This window comes from Poecilia formosa, unplaced genomic scaffold (genome assembly GCF_000485575.1).
Source record: "Poecilia formosa unplaced genomic scaffold, Poecilia_formosa-5.1.2 Scaffold2, whole genome shotgun sequence".
NCBI lineage: Eukaryota > Metazoa > Chordata > Actinopteri > Cyprinodontiformes > Poeciliidae > Poecilia > Poecilia formosa.
The window spans coordinates 4,854,882-4,882,177 of record NW_006799941.1 but is presented as its reverse complement, the minus strand read 5'-3'; the positions used below and the strand labels follow the sequence as shown (position 1 = coordinate 4,882,177).

Here is a 27,296-nt window from a genome sequence, read left to right as displayed (position 1 = left end):
ATATATATACTTTACTGGTAGCTCATACTTCAAGAATAAAATTCAATCCAAAGATGACTTTCAGACTTCAGCAACAAGAGACAATGGAGTCCGAATCAATGGTCCCATTAGAATTAATTAATTCTAATCTCAGCCTTATTGATTGATGCATCTCTGTTAAATCACATTTCTTTTAGCTGATATTGTCTCCTCTATTAGTAAGCAGCTCTTGCTGCCTAAACATGGCTACATCTTGACGGCTGATTGTGCCCTTTCCTCACTTTGCTGTAGACCTGCTGTCACCTTGTCTGATTTCATACGCCATCATTCTTGGCACACACACTTGGAAATGTATCCTTAGATGTGTATGTGTGAGATTCCAGGGTTCCTGTTGTGAAAGGGTGACAGTAAAGTAAAAAGGTGACACCTCGGTAAATGTGACGGCTCACTTACAGCAGCACTTTTCATATTAAAAAAAAAAAAAAGAAAACTGAAACTAGAGGTATATTGCTTGGTGTTTCTCTCAGTTAAAGTGTAACACTGGGACTTTTAAGTGTAAAATGGATTAGTTAACACTCATCAGGCTTTTATAGGTTGATATCAATTTTATTTCAAAATTCTGACTTGATGATTTTGACTTTTGGCATTTTAAGGACAGTAACAGCACACACAAACTAAATTAAGTATATTTTATTCTCACCCAACAGTAAAATATAACAAAAACAGACCTTAATGCAAGAGAGCCTTCAAAACTTGGAACCTGTATGTAACAGAATTTCCATGTTGGTACATGAGATCTGCATCTGTGAGACTGATGTTAGACTACGCTTTATCTTGTTCTATATAAGGAAACAGTATTTACTTTAGTAAATGTGTTAATGAATGTTGTTTTAATGCAACTCCATCTCTTCCTGGTTCTGTTTCACTTGCTTTCCAGAGTGTCGGTGACATGATTTCACAGCTTCAACACAATCACTGCTTTGACTAAACCCTTCTAATGTCAGCATCCCAAAAAGTTTGGGAAACATTTAGTCTGTAAGAAGCTGCCTGACAAACTGGCACAAAACTATATCCTCACTGAATAACAACTTGCTCAAACAAAGAAGAAATGAAACAATGTTGGTTTGCAAAGCCTCTCTCAAACATACAGAGAGCTGACTGCATGCTCTGCCTGATGCTTTGGCTGACTGTGTAAATATTTCACTATGTGTCCAGAGGAATTATATCAAACCCATTTTGCTCAATATTAATGGGTATGTGCAGGACAGCTTTTTGGCTGGGTGCATTGACTTCTCATATCCTTTTCTTAAACGATGTATGTACCACAAGTACAATCATTTATTATTTCAAGAAGAAATAAAGACTTTATGACTGACATAGCTCTCTTCAGATAATTATAACGGATCACAACCAAGTGAAATCCACTGTTTTATTCCTAACTAAACAATACAAAACAAGAAGTTGCATTGTATTGCAGTTGGCAGAGTTCTGTGAATTATTATTCCTTTGTCACATATTTTCACTCTTCTTCATCCCCTTAAAACCTCCTAAATCACCATCCACTGCAGCTAGCTTCTTAATTCCCTCCTCAACGAGGCAAAAGTATAATAATGGTCCTTCACAGACGTTACTCACCTCTCATAGCAGAGAAAGAGAGCTCAGAGTATGAGACCGTCCAGCTTGAGATGACAGCTTCACAATTACCTACTTATTGAAAGAATATACTTATTGACCATTAGTCACGTCTCTGGTGAATACCAATAAGTCATCAGGAAATGCGTGCATATGGCTGACTTAGCAAGAAATAACTGGTAAGGCTTTCAGACCTTGGAATAAGTTTTACTTTGAATTGTGAAGAATTGTTGCAAAAACACTTTTTTTCCCCCCACCTAATGAGAGTTCTCACTAACAGGTTCACGTTTCAGGCCCCATGCATGTGTTGGGCCTTATTTTGTGTCTGTGAATGAGATCATGGCTGAGGTGGCTCAGCCGTGTGTCTGCTCACCCGGATGAAGTGGGAAGTGATCTCCGGATATTTCCTGAGGCAGGATGGAGGTTTATCACACCCTGGGAGAGTGTCAGGTTTTGTATTTGTGGAAGTGAGAATTAACTCACATTTAGGCCTGTGTGTTCAAGATGTTTGTTTTATGGTAAAACCTGATCCTCACTTCCAAAAGACTTTTTTTTTTCTTTCTCTCATTATGCATTTAGTTAGTTGTGGAACATGTCTTTGCATTGCCACAGTTGGTAAAATAAGTCACAGATGTGCTTGTAAAATGTAATTGTTGTTGTATGATTGGCCAATTAAACTCAGACCTGATTTATTCCCACAGGCATATTTAAGAACCTCATTTCATAAATTTATAAATCATGAAGGAATCTGCCTAATCTGGCTCATGGTTATGTTTATGACCATTACAGCAGGAAATCTAGAATATAATATAATGCAGTTAATGTAATGTTTGTGAGTTAAGTCTGTAGTTCGATAGATGATTAATGTGGATAGTTTACTGCATTGATCGAATTAGCACTTTGAAAGTGTTTATCTGGAAGAGAAGACCAGAAGAAAAAAACAAAAAACACTGGACTTCCCTCCAGTTTTTTTAAATATTTTTTTTATACTTCCTACATATTTACATTTAGATGGTAGGAAAAAATGTTGCCTTATCCATTGCTAGTGTAGTCTGTAGGAGAATAATGAGTTTGATTATGGGAATGTAAGAGTTTCTGGGGGGTTTTGTTTCACAGGACATCAAACAACCTCAGATTAATCCGTTTGAATCTGGTAATCCTGCTTGAGATCACCACCTGGCTTTTTAGACACGGTTCAGGTGTCAGTAATAGGCATGAAAGTATTCCAAGGTTTTAGAAAGCTACACCATCAACAGTTCTAAATGTTGCTGTCATACCTTTCCTACAGTTTAATGTCCTTTTAATGAGATACCAGAGACGATAGCAATGTGCCAGTACCGGTACATTCCCTCCTCCACATGTTGCTTTACACTGTTGGCCAGCTGGTTGAAAGTAAGAGTGGTGTACGATTCCCTTGCTGATTAGAAAGACAAATATTGGGTTTTGCAAATATTTCTGGTTGGAAAAAGCTCAAGTGTGATGGGAAGATGTAGGATAGTTGCAATTAATGCCATTTGCTTAACTTTGTACTTTGCATCATAGCCAAAATAAAATAAAAACTACAGGTAACATTATTCTAATGTCAGTTTTAAGTATGTTGATCTATTTTGCTAACAGATTATATAATTGCTCCTTTTCAGCCTTAGATAAAAACTATTAGATCATGTCATGCTTTTGTTCATATTATTTTAATATTATGAAACTGCCATTTTTATCTCAACTTTATCACACTATGGGAATCTCATACTAATCTACTCTAGATTTGTCAGAGCACAAAAAGATTAAATCTACTAACACAAGCATGATAAAACAGAGAAATAATGTGCTGCAGACATAACAACATCACACATTAACAGCAGAGTCCCAATAACGTTAGTCCACAGATGTCAAATCGAAAGCCTACTGCAATAAAAGCAATAAATCTACAGAGAACAGTATGTGCTGTATTCTGGTGCGTATTGATACGTATTTAAAAATAAATCCTTCATAAAGCTTTCTCACTTTGTGGGTATATTTCTCGGTGACTTTTATTCAAGGGAGTTGATTCGTTAAAGTTTAAGCTATTTCTAAGTAATTTACGTAAGATCTATGCCATGCAGTTTCTGCTGTGGTTTCTAACTCCCTGTTCAAAGTTATTTCTGTAGTCTTTGAAGTCATATTAGATTAATTACATGGGAGAAAAATGTAATTAACTTACTTGCAAAGCAGTTGTGACAGAATGGACATCAGAAATAATTACACCCCCTCCCTTTTCTTTTTTTTCTTTGTTTTTTACCAAGAAGGTTCAAAATTTATTTGATTATTGCAATATGCGTCTGCGACCCTCACTATCTGTGCAAAAGCAATTACAGAGTGGTACTGAAAAAATATCAAATTGATGTAAAAAAAACAACAACTAATTTCTTATTCACGCTTATTATTAGCTCCAGATACGATTTCGTTTTTATCTTACACAGATCCCTAATACACTAAGTGCAGCATAAAACATAATCTACCCAATGTCAGAAAGTAGGAATAGGCTGGTTAGTCACCATCACATTACCTGGACATCATCAGTCTCTGAAGCCTGTTGATGTAGGAGGTGCTGGATGTTCTGTAAGTTGGCGTGACCTTCACTTCCTGATTGGTTCTGCACGAACACTCAGAAACCTTGTCAGTTTGATAAAGAGTCAGAGGGAGTGATGGTGAAAAACAGTATGAGTGGTGGAGAGAGTAAGTGGTAGCAGCATAGAATTGTTTTTTTCAAATGCGTGCAACCCTTAACATGTTTTCTCTGTTTAAAAAAAAAAAGAAGAAAAAAAAATCTTATTGTCTTAACACAGGTACATCTCAATAGGATAGAATAATGTCAAAGTTAATTTATTTGGGTAATTAATCTAGCGTAAATAATAAAATATGGTCAAAATTGGTGTACAAGCAACATATTATGTATTCAGGACAGAATCTTAGTTCATAGTGAATATTTTGCTCCTATTTTAAACTTCTGGTGACCGAATTGAGAAACTACAGACAATGGTGAGGGAAAGTAATGATATTCAGCCTATTACATTGTCGAATTGTTTGTAAAACACTACAGTGCAGCTGCAAACACTGATAGCCAGCTTGAAAACGTAAATTAAAATCTTGAAATCTTGCCTTTATGCAAAGTGACCTCATCAACTTTGCTGTTGGCCCTTAAATGGACTGGACTGAACTTATATAGCGCTTTTTCAGTCATTTTGACCACTCAAAGCGCTTTACACTGGAGCCACATTCACCCATTCGCACTCACAAATGCTCACACATTTATACAGCGATACGCACATCGGTAGGATTAAATGTTCTGCATTTGAAAAAAAAAAAAGACAAAAAAAGCAATGATCAAGTTGGATGTAATTTGCAAAATTTACCAAAAAATTTCAAACAGTTGATAATCGTAGATCTTAAGATCCTGTTCTATCTAATTTAATAGTTTATCCACAAAGTTTAATATGAAGTTCCCAGCAATGTAACCCTTTCTTAGCTGCTGTCAGTCACTGTCGCTTTGTCTGTAGCTAAATGAAACAAATTTTAAATTCTTTGATATTCCTAACATTTTTTTGAATGCAAACCAATGATAAAAAATTAAAAATCTAAACTTTTAAAAATCTAAACTTTTAATTGCTACTAAACATTTAATCCTACTGTGCTGCATATTAACAGGACTTTTACTACTGCAAAACTGTATTATCTCTTGGGATTGTTTTCAGCCCTAAATAAATAGCTTGCTGCTAGCAGTAAAGATGTAAGAACACTTTAAAGCCAGCAGGCCAGGCCACATAAAATCTACCCCTTACCTTTCATTTATCAACCTCTCCAAAAGCATTCATCTGCATTTTGTTAGATGAATTTGCCTGAATTTGCTCACTGGCACAATGAGAACCTCATGCACAGAAGAGCAAACTGCAGGAGAGCAACTGCAGGGAAGCAAACTGTCACTGCTTCCCTAATTATCGTTCCTCAGAGGTCGGTGCAGAGGGAAACATTACCGGTTCAGGATATTACATCCATCGATCAGTCACACACTCTAACACGCTCCAGACGAGATCGTTAATGTGGAACCATAAAAATAGCTTTTTCTCCCAGAAGTGGTAGATTGTAATAAAGTGTTGTTTTATTATATAGACTGTCGGTTACATCATGAATCTTCCACTGGATTCACTGCTTTCAGTGGCAGGTAGAACATTTGATGAGGGTAATTTGTGAAGGGGTTGGTTCCCAAAGGAATCTACCGCTGACCAAACAGAGATGATGGAACCTCCACAGACAGAGACCTTATCTAATACAGTAGCAGTGAAAGGTCAAAGTGCAAGATTTAACTGATTATCTGTCCTTTGCTGTAATCGGGTATTTTTTCCAAGTCTTCAGAACTAAGTAGAAGAAATAAAATACAAATTTTAAAAGAAAAGCTATTCTTCCAAATGTAAATTTGAATGAAATTTGTGTATAGATTTGTTTGTATCCACTGAAAGTTTTCACTTTTATTTGCTGTAAATAAACAGAATCAAAAGCCCTGACAGGGAAAAAAACAATCCTGAAGGTTCATTCCTGCGCTTTAAAGTCTCGTTTAATGAGATGACCGATAAAAAGGCTGGAGGTTTTGTCAGCTTTATGGTAACCCAGCATGGCCCCTCCTCCACTTATTGCTAACTGCTGTGCTCTTAGACAAATTTAAATATTTTCTTTTGGAAATGTAGTGTATTAATTCTATATTTGTAGTTTTATTCATCATTTAGTTCTGCAGATCAGAATGAAGATAAATATGTTTTGGATATCATTATTTTATGTATAAAAATCAACGTTATTTTAGCAGCTTTTGTAAACTGATGCTTTACTGTGGGATTATACTGCACCTTTTTTTTCAATTTTTTGCTAAAACGTTGATGCCTTATTTTTACTCATGATCATCTAGCTCTTATTCTTGCACTGAACAGACTTTGTGCCTTGAAATTACTTTTTCACCAAACTTTAAAATTGCAAATAGATGTTTATGATTTTATGCTCACTTTCTTGTACATCAACTTTCATTTTTGCAACATTTTATCCAAAACACACTGTTTCTCAGCTGTTGTTCTGAGCCAGAAGCTCAGAAACAGTGAGAATATTTAAAAACAGGTGTGGCAAGATATAACTTAAAGAAAGGAAGATGCATTTTATGATGTATTTTATGCAACATTTTAGCCAAAATACATTCCAGGAAACAGCAATAAATGCTGGATTTAGCATTGAACCTAATGTTTAATGCTGTTTAAAAGTTCTGCTTCTGGAATCCAAACCCTGAGTTCGCTGTGATGGGAAAAGCTGGGATGATTTATGCATCAAAGAGCAGTTTCAAATTACAGAACTTTAATGTGGAAGCTCTGCTGCACTGTCTAGGCCTATAAACGGCTACAGTAAAGATGCAAGGGGTCCTCTTACATCCTGCTAACAACTTTGAGGGAGCAGTTGACCAGTTCCTCTGCCTCACTCTCTGCCACAGGTTTTAAAGATCCGGCAAGAGGAACGCCGATGCAGCACTGCCACCGCGGAGGAACTGTCTGCTTTGCAGCAGTATGAACTCGGTGCTTTCAGTAGCATTTACGATCTGCGGCTCTGCTGCAGACTCAATCAATTCCAGGCTCTATATTCAAGGTCAGGCATTGATTTGACTCGCAGCTCATTCCAGGAAATGGCTATCAGCTTCTAGCGCTCATTCATAATAAGAGCACTAACAAGTGGCAACAAGCTATTGCAATGCAGGCCATAAAGCCTTCTAGGTTCTAGTGAAGTAATTATTTTCCTTAAAAAATTAACGGATGGAATAGAAAACAAGCTGTTGAGGTAGTTGCTCCAGCATTAAATGGGAAGATGAATGATTTTTATTTTTTTAAATAAGGTGGAGAGTGTAATAAGAGGAGCAACAGTTTGGTGAAGTGACGGTGTAATTTAAACCTACAGACACAAACATAAAGCACATTAACCTGTCATTCACAGGTTGTCATTCACAATGACAGGGGTGTCAAACTCCAGTCCTCAAGGGCCGCTGTCCTGCAGTGTTTAGATGTGCCACAGGTAAAAAACAGTGGAATGAAATGGCTTAATTACCTCCTCCCTGTGTAGATCGGTTCTCCTGAGCCTTGCTAATGACCTGATTATTCTTTTCAGGTGTGGTGCAGCAGAGGCACATCTAAAAGTTGCAGGACAGCGGCCCTTGAGGACTGGAGTTTGACACCCCTGTCAAACTCCAGTCCTCTCCCTGGAGGAGAGGACCTCTCGTGAAGGGCCCAAATTTGGGCCCTTCACGAGAGGGCCCAAATTTGGGTCCTCTCGTGAATGACAGGTTAACAATGAAAAGAAGATTACAAAATCTGGATGAAGGTACATGAATAATGTGGAAGCCTGCAAAGGATAACCATCAGCTGAGAAACTGTGCGAATACTGACAAACAGGTGTGGCAAGGTACTTAAAGAAAGGAAGACGTATTTTATGATGAATTGGGATATAAACCAGATTAACGTCTTGGAAAACGAGGACTTTAATAGTTATCAGAAAAGTGACTGAGCTGGTCATTATTTTCTTTTCCTTATCTGTTGTTAGGACAATTGATTGGAAGGTCTAGAAGGGGAAACACTAACATACCTCTGACGTCTCTCTTACTCTTCCTGGGGAGCTTATAAGCCATTTCCAGGCCAGAAGTCACACATAGAAGTGACAGCTGATTTATTTAAAATTTATTTGAATGGAAAGGATCAGTGGTTTCACTCAGAGTCCCCCCATGTTGTCAAATCTTAACTACTAATTAGAGGAAGCTAAAGTCACATGCTTGTATTTGTGGATCTTGTTCAATGTTTAGTCATAATCTACTCATATGTATAAGTTTTTAATGTGTATGGAGCAGTAAATTGTAGCTTTATATTATCCCTTAAACACGCTACTTGATTTAAAGCCCTCATCTTCCTGTTCATTTCTTGCTGCCATTGGTGCAATGACTCATTAATAAGACACTGAAATGCAGAATCTCCTCAGCTAAATGCAGGAAATCATCCAAACCAGAGGGAACATTTCACCCTTTTCAAATCAACAATACTGCCTCCAACTTAGAGGAGATGACTCTCCTGCCAGCTGCTCACACACGGCTTTCTAATGCTTCAGTGCGCGCTGAAGATCATAGCCTTAAGAAACCAAAAGTATCTCATCATCTGCGAAAAGCAGCAAGGATTAACTGAGGTTCCGTGACAAGACATGCTCACACAGCTTCTCAAGGTTCTGTCCTTCAAGGTTATTTACATTTTATATTAATCCTAAGTTAGATTCAGTCCTAATTTATAGGACTGAAAGCTCCAGCATTTCTAACATTGACATTTTGCATTTGTCGGCAGCCCGACAAATGCAAAATAGCTGTAGCTCATTATAGTTTTCCCAACCTGGCCCACTTTTTCCAGCTATTAAGATTAGACCTGATTGGATTTAACCTTTGACCTAGTTTTGTTTGTTTTTGTCTCGTTTTGAAATTATCTACAAAAATGACAATCATTTTCTTTCTGTCATTCTGCAGGAGTTTATATTTACTGTTTTTTTTCTAGTTTTGGATCATTGGAAGGGATCAGTCAAAATCTTTGGGAACTTGTCTTTGAACACAAACACCGGATGCCCGATAAAAGCTACTGCAGCATCTTTGTTCCTACAGTATGTCCACAAAGGTTATCTGTGAACAACATAAAGCACATATAATTTAGTTTTAATGCTAACCTTTCTCTTTAACAAGATATAAACACATGTATATTCTAACAGAGAAAAAATAGGACACCCTTTAACAGGCAGGAACACACCAAGTTAAAGTCTGAGGCTTAAACAGGGCAAACCTACTAAGGATCTTCTCATCATGTTCAAATCTTCTAAAATAATTTTAGACAGTTTAAGTGGGGAAAAATGTCACAATGTACGAAATTATCCTCAGAAAATGTATTTTTTTTACAGTTTACCAAAAATGTAAAAAAAAAAAAGAATCTTAATTTTCTTATTGTTTAAATGTCTTTAATTTTTCATTATGATTAAAATCATATATCCTAGTGTCTAAAATATGTGAGAAAAACACACCAGACTTAATAAGATGTCACATTCTTTTCACAAATCTGCATGAGTCAATTCAAAGAGTTTGTTTCATGTCATTGTGGCCCACTTTGAACTTTTGCAAAAGTTAAATTTTTAGAGGTCAACATATGGACATCATTTTCAGGTAGTTGATTATTTCTCTCCATTATCAGCAATCAACACATTTAAAATGAACCAGCTGCTGTTGCACAAGCATTATGGTGGCAGATTGAAATGATTAGATCTGAAGTCATCTTTTCCCACTCAGCAGGAATATGCAGAGCATATTATGTCTGGTTTAAAATATGACAGACATTTTCTTTTTAAACCACATTGTTGGTCTTTTAAAGTGTTCCTGCCATCATCTGGCACCTGTCTTTAAAATTCACCCCACTAAATCACCCAGTGTTGCTTTTGCAGTAGCAGATTTTGTACTTATATAAGTCAGCACTTTCAAAAATGTACTCTCCAGTGAGAAGCAATATAATAAACTACTGAATGGTTTTATGGTCCTTCAAAGGCTGCAGCCAATGCCCAGCACTTCTGACACCTCATCATTTTGAAAGTATGTGTGGAGAAAATATAGGCAGAAGCATAGAGAGGTGTGAGAGAAAGCAGAATTATTGCAAGGTAAACACCAGCTGTGGTGGTTTGATGCATGAAGAATGACTTTTCAGTGAGCCAACATGTGGGACGCTTCAGTTGTCACATCATGAATTATGTGAGAGCAATTTCAGAATAAGTGAAATTTTAACTCCAATGCATTTCTATTTATTAAGCTCCTCAGCAGAACCAGCAGTGGACCACAGCTAAAATAGGTAAGAGCAACAAAACGGTGCTCAACAAAATAACTAAAAACACACAATAAACAAGTAACACCCTAATAATTTCTAGTGTAAAAATATATGAAAAGATTTGTATTAATACTGTTTAGTGGAAATGTTTCATGGATTTTGTTGCAAGAAATGAGGATATTCCAAATTGAGAAGTATAAATACATCTTACCATTATATATTTAAAATTGTATGCAAATATAAGCAGATAATTGTTTTCCCCATAATTAAGACTTTTTAATTTATTGATTTGAGAAATGCATGTCTTTTATCAGAAGCAAACTTCTTAGTTTAGCTAAATTACGTAGCAAGCTGTATAGTTTTTATATGCAGTAATGTTTTTGCATTCTGAGGAAACTACAAATTAGAAATAATGGTTAATCCTAATAAATCAAAATGTTTTTTTTTTCTCTCAAGTTTATACAAACTATCCTCGTTACTGTAAATAAATTAACACAATTACTCAGAAATGTTAGCTGCTCCCATGCACCACTGCTATTACTTGTCTGTCCATACAAATAAGTATGGATGGATTCTGACATTACAGAGTAATACTCTGACATAAGAGTTCATCAGAGAGACGGCCCGGGGAAAGAAACCGTCTCTGTGATGACTGCTTGTTGAAAAATAGTGTTCTGTTGCACCAACCTGAAGATAAAAGTCTTACCAGGTTCTTTACAGGATGTGTGGGGTCTGCAGAGACATCAGCTGCCCTTTTCCTGACCCTAGCCTTGGGTGGAGGGAAGGTCAGGCCTGATCCTCTCTGTAGATCTTATAGAATACTGTAGGGTAGCATTTTAGAAAATTTAACACCACAAGAACTGTGATGATGGATCTCACTTGATAGATCACTCAATTAGAGTTAAACCTCAAATTGTTTTGTCACACCTAAGTGTTGCTGAAAAAAAGAGTCGCACGCGTTAAAGTGACCGATGGCTGTCGGTTTAACAGATTCAGAAAGCTCCTATTTATCAGAAATCTCATGGCAAATGAAAGCCTTAGTGTTTTTTTATCATCTGCTAAAAGCTAATTATAACATCATTTTGACCATTTATTTAAAGAACTTGCACATGTCGAGTGCTGTAACCAACAATCGATAAGCTTTCACTTCATTAGTGTAATTAAGAGGGTCTTTGGGAAAGCTGAGTACACATTGATTTCCTTCTGAATTACTTATCTGATTAGTTTTCTGAATGGTACATGACACTTCTAATAGCCCGTCTCCTATAAGATCTGGAATCGGCTCTGCTGGGAGTTCTAACTTATCCAGAAAACCCCCCCCAGAAAACTGCAAAAATTACCCTCCAGGAAAGACTTGAGTTCAACCAGACATATTACAGAGATCAAAGAAAAAGTTGTTCCTATTTTTGTACCCATCTAATCTGCTTGACTATGTCAGTTCTTTCATAATGCATGGCTTTATTGGAAAACAGATCAGCAGGCTAAATCCTTTTATTTTAATGTCTTTTTTTTAAATCTCTTGTTTATTTAGGAGTTTTATAGGGAGCTTTTTCATCCAGATCCAGTTTGACCCACATTTTAGAGATTGACTTTGTGCTGCAGCATTTCCTAAAGGAAACATAGGCACAGGAATGCATCAGTAAATTTGAGACAAAGGTTAGGAAACTCTTAGGTCAGTGTCCGAAAGCAATTCAGGGGAATTTCTGCCTCTTTTTTTTATTTTCAAATTATGCTTCACAGCTTACTTCTTGTTTTGATGTAATCTCATTTGTTCTGTGCACCAAAGAACCGTTGTCCTCCAAGGCATTAATTGCGAAGATGTCACCTGTAAAATCTAGAACATTTTAAAATCTTTTTTTTCTTTCTTTTTGATGCATTAGGCCCAAATGTTTACTGAAAATGAATGTTGTACAATATTATTCTACTTTCGGTTTCTGGTGGAGACTTTTAACGTCCTCCATGTCACCTTGAAAATTGCTTTTTGTGCTGCATTGCTCCATTCTGGTACAGTCTAATGACAAAAATGTGAAAGCAAATGTCGCTGTATGTCTGAGGGAGTAGTCAGTTTTCACAGAAGACCAAATAGGAAAAGAGCTATTGTGTTGGACTCATGTAAGCTCAGCCCAAAAGACAAATTGCTTTAGAAAATATACCAACAAATGCGCCAACTACTTTTAAACGAGCTAAAATGCATGTTTGTCTTTTTTTCTTCAGACTTAACAAAAAAAAATGTATTGATGCAGTTCCATGAGGTTTTCCTATTTAAATCTTGAGGCTGGCTTGACTATTGGTACATTCAGGCATCACAAGTTCAGAAAATAAATCAAGCGTTTTGCTTGTGCTTTGCACCCCAACAAGAGAGACAGGTAGAGAGCACATTAGAAGAGCAGCAGCACCTTTTTGCAGAGTGCGTGTCGCGTTTGCTAAAGAGGAGGATGTGTTGTCAGTGGTGAGGAAGACGTAATTTAGCGGGAAAAAGGTATTAAAACAGTCAAGAGGCGTTCTGGGAACACAGACGTGCGGCTTAGGGGCTTTGATTTAAAACTGGATGATCAATGGTGCTGAAGGATGTGCTGACTTCTAAAGGGATTAAATGTAAAGAAGTGCTTGTTTGTGTTATTAGGAGACAATAATGAAGCAACTCATCTGGACTTAGTGCTGCTTCACCTAGCAATGATAAATTGCAGTCTATATAATGTTATACAATGTCTAAGCCGCTGCCTTTTATAAAGCACGTCTTGCTCTAACAGTGTGCTGTTTTTAATTTCGGTTTACGAGAATACAGCTGAACATAGTTTCCTTTCTACTCATTCTAAATCTACATTGTTTTCTTGTTTCATTTGCCTCTCTGTGATTGGTTTAGGTTGCCATCAGTTCAGCAGGCATCCAACCTTGCAGAGAGGCAGCGAAGCTTCACTGCTCCCTGCAAGGCTGATGACCTACTTTCCCACTCTAGGCAGTAGCATACTGTATCCAGCAATGTAAAAATTCCTCCATTATTATCCATCCTGCATGTGAAAAGGGTTTTGGGTGCTATTGAGTGGGAGGTGGCTGCATGGCTGCCTGAAAGACTCACAATTTTTTGGTCCTGTAAACAGGCACCACCGCATCCAGCTTGCTGTTGTACGTTAAGGCAATTAGAGTTCTGTTCTTCAGAAGCCGAGGCAGTGGGGAGACGGGAAGAAAGAGGAGCAGAGAGAAAGGCTTGAGCTTAGGTCTGCTATAATGGAGGGATGACTGCAGGAAGAGAGTAAGTCAGTGAATGGTCAGAAAGAAATCAGCTCCATTTATAAGAAGAATTAATTAAAAAACAACAACAACAACAACAACAACAACAACACAGTTTCGGATTTATTCCTGTGACTAAAGAAAGTATTTATGCTTTTATACCCAGATAGTTCTTTCAGTTCAGTCTGGTGTTTTTTGACTAGACAATCACAGTATGACAGTTTTGCAACATTCATACCCTCCAAACTGTTTTAATATTTTCCCAAAACTCTTGGGGATCATTAAGATGGGACTTTTTGCACGTGTGAGGTGGTCCTCCTCAACGGTTTTCTATTTGGATCTCTCCCATGGATAATACAATTTCTGTCTTATTGTTTAATCTGGAACTCTGACCTTTCTCTCTCTCTCGTGAGGTCTGCAGCGCTTTAAATGTTTTGTTCTGGATTTTCTTTGTGTCATTAAAGATGAATAACTAATGCTATCTTAGGGTTATCTTGCTTGGCCAACCATTAATGAAAATTACACCTCTGTAAGGACTATTATTGTGATTCGTTGCATTCTTACAGCCTTAGAAATATGTTCTGACATTCAAGTGACTTTCTTTAGATCAGGAGGTGATCTGCTGCTTTTTGAGGTATTTCAGCCTACATCATGTTCTATTTAAGGGACTTCTTGCACTGGCAGTGCAGTGGTCAGGCCCAAGGATGGTTACACATCAGTCAACCCATGAGTTAGCATTAATGGTGGTTATATTTTAAGATAACACTAGATTGTTTTTGAAAGTTTTCTTTTACCACCTGTTGAAAACCCCTTTTTGTATTTAATAGCAATGTACAAAATATCAAATTGTGAAAAGGTTTGTTGAGCAGTGGCAATTGTTGCATTTTGATGTTATAAATAACAACTAAACAATCAATTTGCATACATTTTTGTCATAGTAAGGGGATACCTTGAAACAGTTTTCACTAGATACTGAGTCCAGAAAACTTGTGGAAGAAAATGTTCCTCTGGATGTTGGTGCTACGTTCAAGGTAGCAGCAGCCACTCTACAGCGGTAAAACGAGCTGACCAAACCTTCTGGAGCTCCGCTTGGGTTGCTAGGTAACGGCTTAAGCTGGGGTTGCTAGGTGAGAGGAACATTCCAGAGGTTTTTAAAACCTCGAGACCTTGAGAAACATATATGGACTCACAGGTACATTCACATGCGTGCCGTTTGCCACTACTAACACTCACTATATTTTGCTTGATCACTTGGCTGTAAAAAGGCACAGCGGCTTGTCTGCACTCCGAGATTTACGACGGTTGCTTTTCAATAAGGCCTGAAATAGTAAGAGCATAAGTGTTTTTTTGTGTTTTCTATTCAGTGTCATCAATGCCCGGAGGAGGCTGTTCTGTAAATGGTTGAAATAGTCAAGTGAATGGGAACAGTCGTGACACCAACAGTTGCGGGCAGTGAGCTGGGATTAGAGAAGGAGGAATCATGCCACAGCCAGGATAGTGAGTCATCTTTCCGTGGCATTTGCTCAGACAATAGGTGGCCTATGACGTTGGCACATGCCGAAATGTGGTAACGGGCTTACATGCTGTTCAAAGCAAAATGTTTCTGCAAAGGCTATGCTACTGAAGAGCTGTTGTGTGTGTGTGTGTGTGTGTGCGTGTGTGCATGCGTGTGCGTGTGTGTGTGTGTGACACAGACATATGAAACACTGTTCCTAAAGGGACAGTATTCAACTGGAAAAGTAGTTTATTTGCTAATGAGTTTTTGTTCTCTCTCTTTTTTTTGTTTTAGTTGGAGTTTTCGAACCACACTGAACCTGTAATTAAAACAAGCTGCTCTCCAGATTACCTTCATGTTTTATAGTTTTGCTGCACATTGGTGAACCCTATTGAAACGGTTACAGAGAAGTAATTTCTATTCAATGTCCCTCGAACCACCTTATTACCAAACCAAACTTAATTGTCACAAAAGCTGCTACATATTCTGTCATGTTGTCTTCCCTCTCTCTTTTTTTTATTGGCTTGTTTTTAATTAATTTCCACAAACTGTCTGTAATCATGTAATGTGTGGATCACTGTAAGAACAAACTAATAAACTAAACTGTTTTAACTTAACACAACTTAAAGCAATAACGTCTACTCTAAAACTGGTGTTGTGTGCTCAGACTTGGACCAAAACATTACTGCTGACTTTTTAAACTGCCAACAGAAACACAACATAGTCTGGCTCCAGACTGTTGCTGATGCTGCACTTTCACTTCTGCAGTGACAAGTCTCCTTGCTCTTGTGTGGCAGCATGTGCATTGTGTCTCGTGCACATCTACTGACATGTAGGCATGCAAACATAAGAATCACAGCCCTGTGTTGCATGCACATGTCTAAACAAATTGTAAACCTGTGCTAGAAGTGTGAAAAATTGACAAACATACACAACTTGATAAGATAAAGTGTTTTAATTAGGTTCGGAATGTTGCTTCTAAAATGCAATTTACGACCATTTTAATGCACTCAGACATCTGAACGTTGGTGTGTGTGGCGTTACTAAGTGAAGCATCTCAAAGTTAACTACCTTCACTATTAATTAGATGTTTTAAAGCAAAGTAAGATTGTAAGGGGAAATTGTTTTCTACTACATCTTAAGTCATATTTGCAGTTCATTTAGGCTGTAATAAAGTTCTAGAGGAGGAGACATAATACGATGACGGGAAGGTTGTGTGCTGCAAAGTTGTGCTGTCCTATCTTTGGTGTATTCTAACTTTTCTAACTTGATCAGTTTCAAAATATCTTTAACATTTTGGAAATCACAGATTCTAATATGATCTGAAATTCAAACACCTCCCAAATCATGCTAAATAAAACATGAGACCGATGAACTTCTTCATCATTTTGTCTTACAGCATTAAAATCACATTTCATAGCAATCGCTCCCTTATGTTTAGAATGTGATGTTGCCTGTTCTCCTAAACAGATGATCAATTGTGGTTTATAGCTACAAGGCAGAAAAAGGTAAATGGACTGAATTTACCTGAAAGTGGAGCCGTGTTCTGTTGGTGGTTTCTTCCTGTTAAACGGATGTTTTTTTTTCTTTCTTCTCCACTGTTTTTACATGCATGAAGGATGGGTGTAAAGTCAATGCAAGTGATTGAATGCTACATGCTCATCAAGGAGGAGTGAACGCTGCAAGTCAATTGCCTGATGCAATCTGCTGGGTTTCCTTAAGTAAAAAGCTTTTTATACTAATCTGAATAATGAACTGAGCTTAATGCACTGTCTGATAATCATTTCGAATGAATGTGTGATTGAATTGCAAAGACTTTTTTTTGTGTAGCGTCTTGTAATGACATTTATTGTGAATTGACGCTATACCAATAAACTGAGTTGAACTGAATTGAACTCGAGGTGCCTGACACTACAGACACGTTCATCCGTTTAGACTCACAACCTGCACATATTTAATACACTGATACACTCACCCAAGGGCAATTTAGGGTTAAGTGCCTCACGGGTACGCCAACCTGACCGGAGGAAGCTGGAATCAACGTTGCATTTCCTTCACACAGTTTTCAGCGTCTTTCCTGCATGGGATTTATAGTTGGGGGTTTCTTAATATATGCAGGATTCTAGTTGGCCTGCATGTTCGCACCACACATAGTTAATATGAAGTGCTCAGCTTTTCCAAAGGGAATCTGTGCCCTCCAAACTGCACCGAAACGATTTGCATCTTCTCCCAATTGCACACTGCTATTCTCAGCCAATTTATAATGTGGCCTGTCCTTGCTTGAGACTTGTAATTAAAGCGCATGAACCAAATGCAGACCTCAGGAAGTCACCTGATCATAATGGATTCTACCCACCCCCTGCTCCGGTGGCGTTTTGGGTTTCGTGTAGGCCTAGATATCCTTCAATGACATTCAGTCACGCAGTTTCTTCCTTTTATCCAAAGAGACACTTTGCCAGGAGGTTTCCCACTTCCTTTCTAAAGAACTGGTGCTTCTTCCCTTGAGCACCAGCAGCATGCAGAAGCCAGAAAAAGCGTGGCATTATCTCTCCCTGTCCTGGCTTCTCAGCCTGAGACACAGCCACTTGAATTTAATACTGCTTATACTTAATGAGTCTTTTTATTTCGATGTCTATGGGAGCTGTAAGTGTGCCACAGTGGATCATCTTAAATGTGTGTTTTGGTCAGTGTTTGTATGAGCAGTTGTACTTTTCCTGCTTTCAAAAGGGGGAGAGGAAATTTGAACAGACGTAAAGTCTGACTTCTCATACTTTATGCCAGCAGTACAAAAAGACAATTATTTGTCTTTTTGTAATTATGTCATAATTCCTAAACTAACTTTTATGAACAATTAAGTTTTCCAGAACAGCTTACAGGAAACGCCTTAAAAACTTCATTTTTAAGAGTAGTTGTAGCTTGACTTGAGTCTGTACAGTGTAACATGACATAATGCCAGAAAAATGATAGTTATTCCCACTGTTGCAGAAACAATCCAACACATTCCATCTGATCACTGATCAGGGACAGTAAGATGCTCCTGATCCTGATTATCAATTTATTATTTTTGTGTGTGAATGATATAGTAAAATTTATCATACTTCATTTATATTATTATATTATATTATTTCTGGTGCTAAAATAGAAATTCATTTGTCTTGGACCCTTTTATGCAAAGCATTTCTTCGGTTCGACACTCAAATAAAAGTATTGGTTGCTACTCATAACTCAGCTGCAAAATGGAAGAAGTTTTTTGGATGAGAGGTGAAATATTTTCAAGAAGTCCTGTTGCCTCCTATTTTAGAGAGAGCTAACACCAACGCTATTTGGTTATTATGATTATCATACATTGACTATTAGGTCAGTAACAATATAGAATACAGACTTACTGAAATTCTGAGTTGTTTCCAGGGTCTAATTACATTAAATATAACCCCCTTTGTTTGCAGTTCTGCTCCTTTTTGAATAATACTGGCAGTGCAACCACTTGGTATTAGCTGCTCAATTAGCCTTGTGCTATTTGCTCCAGTTGGCTGATTAACAAGCACAATACCCATAGCTTGGCAGAGTGATGAATTGGGCTCCTTTAGTTTCCACACTATTATTGTTCACCTTTTCATGGGTGGAAATATTTATAAGCAACCAAATCTGTCTTTCTTGTAAGCAAAACCAAAATGTAGAGACCTTTTCCACCCACGTTTTGTAATCTGACATGATTCAACCATTAAAGACTTTATGTATATTTAATCCCCAGATGCTTGATATGATTCCTGAAAAGAGGCATTTTTTTTATTTAATTTTTTTTACATTTAATATATGATTTCCATTGTGCATCATTTTGTTTTCATCACTGTGGTAATTGGTAACTTACAGACTCAGGGTAATGTCTGAAACATGAGTCTCACTTTGCATAACATCACACCTCCAGTACTGAACTCTGTATCAAAAGAAAAGTCAGCATGTGATGCTTTAGCTCATGATGAAAGGACATTTCTCTCATGGTGTTATTGCCCACCTTTGCTTAGTCACAGTGACCAAACGGAGGATGTGCATTGCATGCCGCTGCGTGCTAATTAATAACACTCAAACTGTTAGATTTGAACACTAGGTTTCACCGTCCAACCTATGTCAGTTCAGATCCACATCCACCCCCGACAGATTGTGATTTGAACACGAAGAAGCAGACATCCGGCCCAATATAAACCCCTCCCTGTGGGCATGCAGTGAGTGAGCAGTTAGACTCCATGTTCATCAGACATCGACTGATTGCAGGTCCAGCTGTGAGGGTGTTGTAGTGTTAAACGGGGAGGTATTAGGTAAGATCGACATTTTTTTTTTTTAGCTTTACATTATGTTATGATGTTATTTCACCATCAAAATAATACCTGGAGTGTTGCTTTGATTCTCTCATTCATGATTGAGAAATCCTTGAATCTTCTGTGGCAGCCATCGAGGGATGCTTAAAACGCCTGCTCATACAAAGCACTGCGTATTTCCACAAAGCCTCTGCTTGAAATTACACCCCTCTCCTGTGCCTCCTGCACACTGCTCCACTAGACTAGCGGCAGCAGCAATTAAGCAAACACCTGTTGAAACTGTGTGTCTGCTGAGCTTATTGGATAAACTCCTTCTATCAATCAATCAATCAATCAAATTTTATTTGTATAGCACATTTCAGCAGCAAGGCATTTCATAGTGCTTTACATAATTAAAATAAAAACAGCATATGACATTGAACAAACAGTGAGAAAGAGAAAGAGATTTTGAAAAAAGATTAAAAAAGATAAAAACATTAAAACCAGCGCCCCTTTTAGGACCTCAGTTAAACGTCGTTTAACTGGGACTCTAACCCTCTGGGACTTTAATCAAAAACACCGTTTGACAAGGACTCCAACCTCTGGTGGTTGTCAATGACATTTTGAGTAGATATATTGTGATGACGTCCTGAGGGTGGAGTATCCGAAAGAGTAGGAGCTTCTTAAAGAGACAGAAGCCCATTATCAAGGCGTCAAATGTTTGATAAATACAACATTTTTATAACTGAAGGTAAAATGGTTACTTGATTGTGCTATAAATGGCACTATGTGCCAGGAAAATACATACCATCCTTTTAAAAAAAAATGTCCACGTGTGTCAAACAATTATACAATTATTATATAAAACCAGAGAGGTTTTGGCAACCAAAAAGACAAATATCCTTTTTGTTTGTGTGTTTGTGTTAAGCTCGCTCTCATTGGTATGTACTCTGAAAGGATGGGTGGAAATGTATTTGCTCGATATCAGGACATGTCGTCCACTTATTGAGCAGACTCTGTGGCATCAGAAGTATGCAACTGAGAGAGCTGCCAAGCACCCATCATGGCTAGTGAGAGAAAGAAAAGCGAGTTATGGTTTTTCTTTTCTCCACCAACTTGGATTTTCTTATCACTGATCCTCTTTTTTTTTGACACTCACTGGAAAACAACACGGGTAGGATAGTTGTGGTTAATGAATCAGGAAATGGAAGTGGTGTTGTCATATCCCCATCACAAAGCAATCCAGAGTTTGCTGTGCCAACAATAAAAAGTCAAAGTTTTAAGGTCTGCAAATAGATGCGTGTGTAACTGACTTGCCCCCACTGCGTACCAAATCCCAGTCTCCATGTGGCATTTCTAATCAAACTCATTTAATGTTCTACGCAAAACAGATATTTGTGTATTTTATTTAGCTCTATGTGAATACGTCTTAATATCAATTATATCAGCAATCGTTTTATGGTCTTATAGAGCCATAATTATATCCCTCAGTGCTAGAATATACTTCAACATTTTTATGTCCCCTCATAATGAAGCTTTGTTGACTGTTGGTGTCCCTATCTCATATGAAGATGAGAGTTGTTGTGTTGTGCCCCACTGTGATCAATTAATGTTGACACTGTTTGTTTTTGCTTTAATAAAGAAACAGCCAACGCACACCTTTAAGACTGCTTGTAACGTTAGGTGTTAAGAGGAATACAGATAGTTCAGAATTTACTGGTGATCCCATAAAGCCTTCAGTTGCAATGGTTAGCAATTGTTGTATAATTGTCAATAATGTTGACCAATTATAGGTAGATTAAATATTACATGTTTAACATGGGCTATCCGAAAAAAACAATCCTTTTCTTGGCCAAAGACATGCAGACTTGTCTTTTCCCCTTGTTCCTGTTCAAATCAGACATGCAGAAAATAAACCTTTCCCTGGAGAGCTACATACAAATTCAGCAGTGGTGTTTTTGACTACGGATATTAACATTTAGCTTTTATTTAGCAAATATCCATCGGTCTAGCTTTATACGGTCTTGTCCTCTTACAAACCCTGGCAGGATGTGACTCTTGGCACTTAGACATTTTCTCATGGTGGATGTTAACCAGTAGTAATAAAGAAACATCATAACTGGCATGAACACTGACATACAGAACACATTGACCATGATAAATATTTCCCTAAATGTTTACCGCATAGTAATGAAACAACAAAAGGATCAAAATACATTTTTAGATACGTTTCTTTTTTCTTTTTTTTTTTTTTTAAACTGCTTCTGTTTTAATTTCCAGTAGCAGCTATCTGTGCTGCAGTTCTAACACTATCATGTACATAGATAACAATTATTTCCATCTTCCTTTTTCACTGCATCCTTAATATGAAATTACAATGATCCCATATGTAACTATAGCACATTTCTAACTCAAAATTAAACTGGCCAAGTGATCAGCAAAGAGATTGGTTCCCAAAAAATCTAATTCTTCAGGGCTATTAGTAAAAATTGATCTTCCAGTTTTTGTTTATCTCACAGTAAAATAATTGATCATATTTAAAAAAATTTTTAGCACTTGCTAAAAATTTATTTTTTTCTGTGAGGTCATTGCTACTAAAAAGTCAGAATTACAATGTTTCAGTATTAGACGGATTGTTTAGGATGCTTTGGTTGTAGCTCAGACATTTTTACTCTGAAAGCGGCAGCAGAAGTCAGTGGCTGGTATTTGTGCAGCAGGAGGCAGCCGCTGATGGATGGCTGAAGGGTTGGGGTGAGGTCACAGGCTCCATAAATTGTTTCTATTCTGTCACAGTGTTTGTGTAGCACTTAGACTTGCTGTGTAATAAAGAAACAATGCAGGGAGCTGTCATTTTCTGATACCTGTGGTTAATCTGGATGAAATCTGTATATGTCTGTCCGCCTTTCACATAATGACACCAGCAGCTTCCCTTTCACAATAGTTATAATCTTGAGCTTAAATCTCAAACACAGTATTAATACCTTGGACCGCAACAAATACATTTTGGCAGTTCTTTTCGTTTCCTTTTTGAACACTAAGAAAGCCAAATAATGTTGACTTACTTTCGGTATTGTTTCATAATTGACTTTCAGCCCAAAGATGTATGACAACAATAATGTTTAGTCTGCACCGTTTATTCCTTCAATTTGCAACAAGCTGACTTTCACCTGTAAAATCTGATAGAGGTTCAGAAAATTTCCCCCTGAAGCAGTAGAACAGTGTCTTATTCTCATAAGCCACCCTGGGAGAAAGATTAGAAGCCTCATCTCTTTCTTCCTTTTTACAAGCGTTCACCTCCTGCTAGGCTTCAAATATTAATGGAAACGTTTTATTTTTGTGCCATGGAGGAAGGTGACCTTCACTGTGTGTGTGTGTCTCTGCAGAGAGAGTAATACTCCACTTTCTCTTTACGCAGGACAGTATTTTAAACTTCGGCTTTCAAGCCAGCTTGTGCATTTACAATACTTTCTTTTCTTTATCATCACCAAAGGCAGTCTTTGATTATTTATGACAGACCTGGGAAAAACTGGGAATTTAAACAAGTTTTCTGATTTAAAAAAATAAAATAATAATAATAATAATAATAATAATAATAATAATAATAATAATAATAATAATAATAATAAAAGCATGGAGACTTGATGTTTGAAATATTAAATTATGAAGAGCAGGTTGATTTCAGAAAACCTGCTCTTCATAATTCATTAAGTTAATCTGCTAGGTTTAAAGTATTAGCTTTAATACATTACTTGTGAAATATAAAATGACAAAGAATGTTTTGAAAAGCTAACATTTATAATTTGTATTAAAATATATTACGGACCAACAAAACAACTGTTTAAGTGTGAATTTGATGACGGTATAACTGATTCTGATAGTGCTTAGAAAGTGTCAAAGAACTGCCACCCTCAATTTTTAACCCATTTATTTATCGAATAATTTTGTTACATGTTTGTTTATAAAGAATTTTTAACGTATAAATGAAACAAAAAGCTAAAGAGTATCATTGCCTATTTCATGGGAGCTGAAGTCATACTCAACAGCTGAAAGTCAGACAGAAAAGGAATCAAAAAATCATAAGATGCAACAAATAATTTAATCTATTTAAAGACCATTTATGAGTTATGCGTCGCAACGATAGTTAGCTTAATTTGAAAATATTTTTTTTCCACTAAAGACTGTCTTATCAGCTTTTAGCTTATTAAAACTAAAACATGATGTAGCTCCCAGAGACAAAACATGTTAATATTTCACTGAGGTGCAGAATAAAATAAGAAAACAAGAAAATAAATTATGGAGCTGCTGAACAGATTTACAGCAAAAAAAAAGTAAAATTTAAAAGATAAGTTTTTGTAATTATTTTAAAGTTTGGCTTGTAATGGTTTATCTGTTGACTACACTCTTCTTTTTTAAAACACAAACACTGGAACTAATGGGGGAAGATCATTTGTGTCCGTGGCTCACGTCCGCACATATGGGAACATAAATAAACGTAAACAACCCAGAGGACAAAAGAGCCAGGTCATCACTGGGTCACTCATGTTTTCAGAGCAGAACAGTCACTGCTGCATCTGAACTTTGTTCTAATTATTTTGCAAAAACAACACTGGCCTTAGATTTATTTGTAACTATTAATATTTTAATGTCTCAACAGGTGCTGGGGAGTCTGGAAAGAGCACCATTGTAAAGCAAATGAAGTAAGTTAAGAACACTGTTTTTATTTCATTTCTTGCTTTTGCTCACTTCCTTTTTTTATTTTTTTTTTACCTGAAATGAATCCTGTACAGCAACACAAACCACATCAATAACTATTGAACTATTTTACTATTCCATTTCTCTTTTTTCAGTTATTTCTCTGATTGTAAATGTTTTAAACCAGAACAGCAATAGTTTACAGTTCTATGTCATTGTTAGATGAGATGCATTTGGATTCCTCCAATATGATTCCCAGGAATATTCTAAGTACTCATTTTGAAGAATTTATGTTTGTTAGATAAGTCTATAATCAGAGAAGCACTTATTTCTGTGAAGGATTCAGTAAACCCACAAACACACACACATCTGAGGAAACTAAATTATTCACATTCCTCAGGGCTAACCAGGCATTGAACCCACTTATTATGAGCTCCAAGTGGAAACAGTCCATTGTTTTTGAAATAATTTAATTAATACATTCAGACACACGGATAAATCACCACGTGAGACACACATGACATCCATCTGTTAAACACAGAAATAGCCAGTAGGAAGCTAGAAAAACCACAGACCTGGCATCTTAAAACAAATGAGATCTCATTATAACTTACCTCTGGTCATCATTAATCACTTCAGTTTATTCCATCAAGCAGCTTCCCTTTAGAATCAACAGAATATTATCTGAGATTGCTTTTTCAGCACTTTGTTGTGCAGTCTGATGTATCTGACGGGAAACGTCTATGTGCGCGTGGAAAGGCAAACACTTCCATTATTCTTTGCTTACAATTACATTGCTGCAAGGGATGGACTCGGCGTACTGCATCAGCTGAATGCTGCAGAGATGATGCAGTTCAGCTTATGTGTTTACCAGACTGCTGCACCTCTTCTTCTACATCAACCTTAGGCTTGGTTCCTACACTCTCTGCAGTTTTATCTCAATGTTTTTTCTTGGTCTGCTTGAGCAATAAGGATAATATTTCCTGACTTTCTTCCTCATCCCATCATCATCTGTTGGTTTATTCATCAGCACATCTACCGGTCCATTCACTATCTATTCCTCCCTCCCTCACATTATTTGCTGTCTCCACATTGTATAATCAGATTGCTCCACACATATCTTCCATAAATTTATAGTTAAGGTACTTTAACCAAATACTAATTAGAACGCAAACTGTGAAATGTATTGATTTGACTTGGGAAGCGTAATTAACCTGATGAGAAGTGTTGCAAAGCATGCAGAATACCTTTCGATGGCAAAGCTGAAAACATGTGAGTTTTAGTGCTGCCATTAAATTCAATCTATAACTGTATAACTGTACTGTGCATCTGCTTTAGATACTTTATTTTGTTTGTCACCTCAGAAATTGAACTTGCTGGTGAGGTGAGAGCTCTCTCTCTGTACTCTCGTGTTCTTCCAGCACCTGTTTTGCTCTTTTTCTCCCCGACAGTGTAATTGTATACCTGTGAGGTTGCTGAGTCTTTATTGACCCTCAAGCAGAGTACTAGTGTGCATCTTTGCCAGTTTTAATGTGATACTGCTGTGACACATTATTGACTGTTTGCATGGATGGTTACCCACCTTTTACCACGCTCATTTCCATTTTATGTTGTTAGAATCGATACTAAAATTGCGGATGCACTAAATCATTGGCTGTTTGACCAGCCACGGCCATTGAACTCTTCTAGACATATCGGACTGTGTGCCACAGGTATGTTAAAGTCATGTTCAATTAGACGCTGATATACATGGTGCAGACACACTTGCTTTGTGTGAAATTGGTCTTGGCTTCAAATGCAGAACCCCTTACAATTTCTGCCCCCTCTGCCCCTGACAAAGATGTGTGATAAAACCATAATGTGGATGATTGTCATGGAGACTTTGTGACTCCAAGACTCCACTCTCTGGTGCAGCTTTCTAAAAGTGAGAAACTGAGAATGTCCTATCTTGTTTAATCTAATCCTCACTGTGTGTGGAGGCAAGATAAACATTGTTTGACAAGATAAACATTTTTCATCTGTCCATCTTTCCTTCCATCTTTTCATCCTTTATTCTTTTCTTCCTTCCTTCCTTGGAAGCTACATATTTAAAATCTGACCAGATCATTTCATTTTGAAAATGAAAATGTGTGTGAATCCTTATTTCTACCAGATGTATTTGTGCCAACACAGTCAGAAGACTATTTCTGCAGAGCTGCTCCATGATTCTAAATGCAGCAGAGCAGCAAAGACAGTGTGAGGCCTCGATTTAGAAAAGCAACCGCAGTGTGTTTACTTTGTGGGCTTTTGAATTTCCCTATTATTTTCCACAGATACTTCATGTTTTTTTTTCCTGATATTTTAGGATCATCCACGAAGATGGCTACTCAGAAGATGAGTGTAAACAGTACAGAGCCGTTGTTTACAGTAATACCATCCAGTCGATTATGGCCATTGTTAAAGCCATGGCCAGCCTCAAGATAGACTACAGTGACCCTGCCAGGACGGTAAGACACACAAACGCAAGGCACCGATTAAAGTCCAATATTTGTCAAAATTTTAAATGTATCTACACATTATTTAAGTTTTTAGCAAACGCTCCATTGTTAACAGCCGGGCTGAAAGCAAGCAGTTCTAATTATAATTAGTAAATCCTGCGTGAAGCTGTTGTTCTTAGCAAGGTCTCCCTTTGTCTTCGACAAACACTGTTTTATCCACACCATCTTGCATTTCTGTCTAATTCAGACTTTAAAGCTCACGATATGCTTTCCCTGACCAATTTCACCGGTGTGTAGCCTCGCTTCAAAACCCACTCCTTTCCAAGCTTAGCTGCATGCTCCACTTATTTTCACGGTAAAATAACATTTACTCCCTGACTTAGACCTACCCCGGTGCAACTTGATGGTGAGCAAAGATTATTTTAGGGTTACGACGCCTCTGGTAAAGCAGGTCTGTTTCTCACACCCTCTTGGCAATTCTTGCTCAGTCAATAACACTGGGAAGCTGCGCCGGTAAAACAAACGTAGGATCATGTGGTTTCCAGCACGCACCTGTTTCACAGCAGCCTTTTTTTTTTTTTTGTCTGAAGAAATATTGATGTGGTGGAAACTGGAACAT

The 27,296-nt window shown here is 37.3% G+C and overlaps 1 protein-coding gene across 1 annotated transcript in view; it reads left to right on the top strand.

Moving 5' to 3' along the window:
- gnai2b (guanine nucleotide binding protein (G protein), alpha inhibiting activity polypeptide 2b) overlaps positions 1-27,296 on the top strand; it is a 40,413-nt gene that overhangs the window by 3,163 nt on the left and 9,954 nt on the right. Inside the window, exons 2-3 of the mRNA XM_007550944.2 lie at positions 24,163-24,205; positions 26,545-26,686. Coding sequence (XP_007551006.1) covers positions 24,163-24,205; positions 26,545-26,686 — 185 coding nt within the window. The remainder of the gene's footprint in view (positions 1-24,162; positions 24,206-26,544; positions 26,687-27,296) is intronic.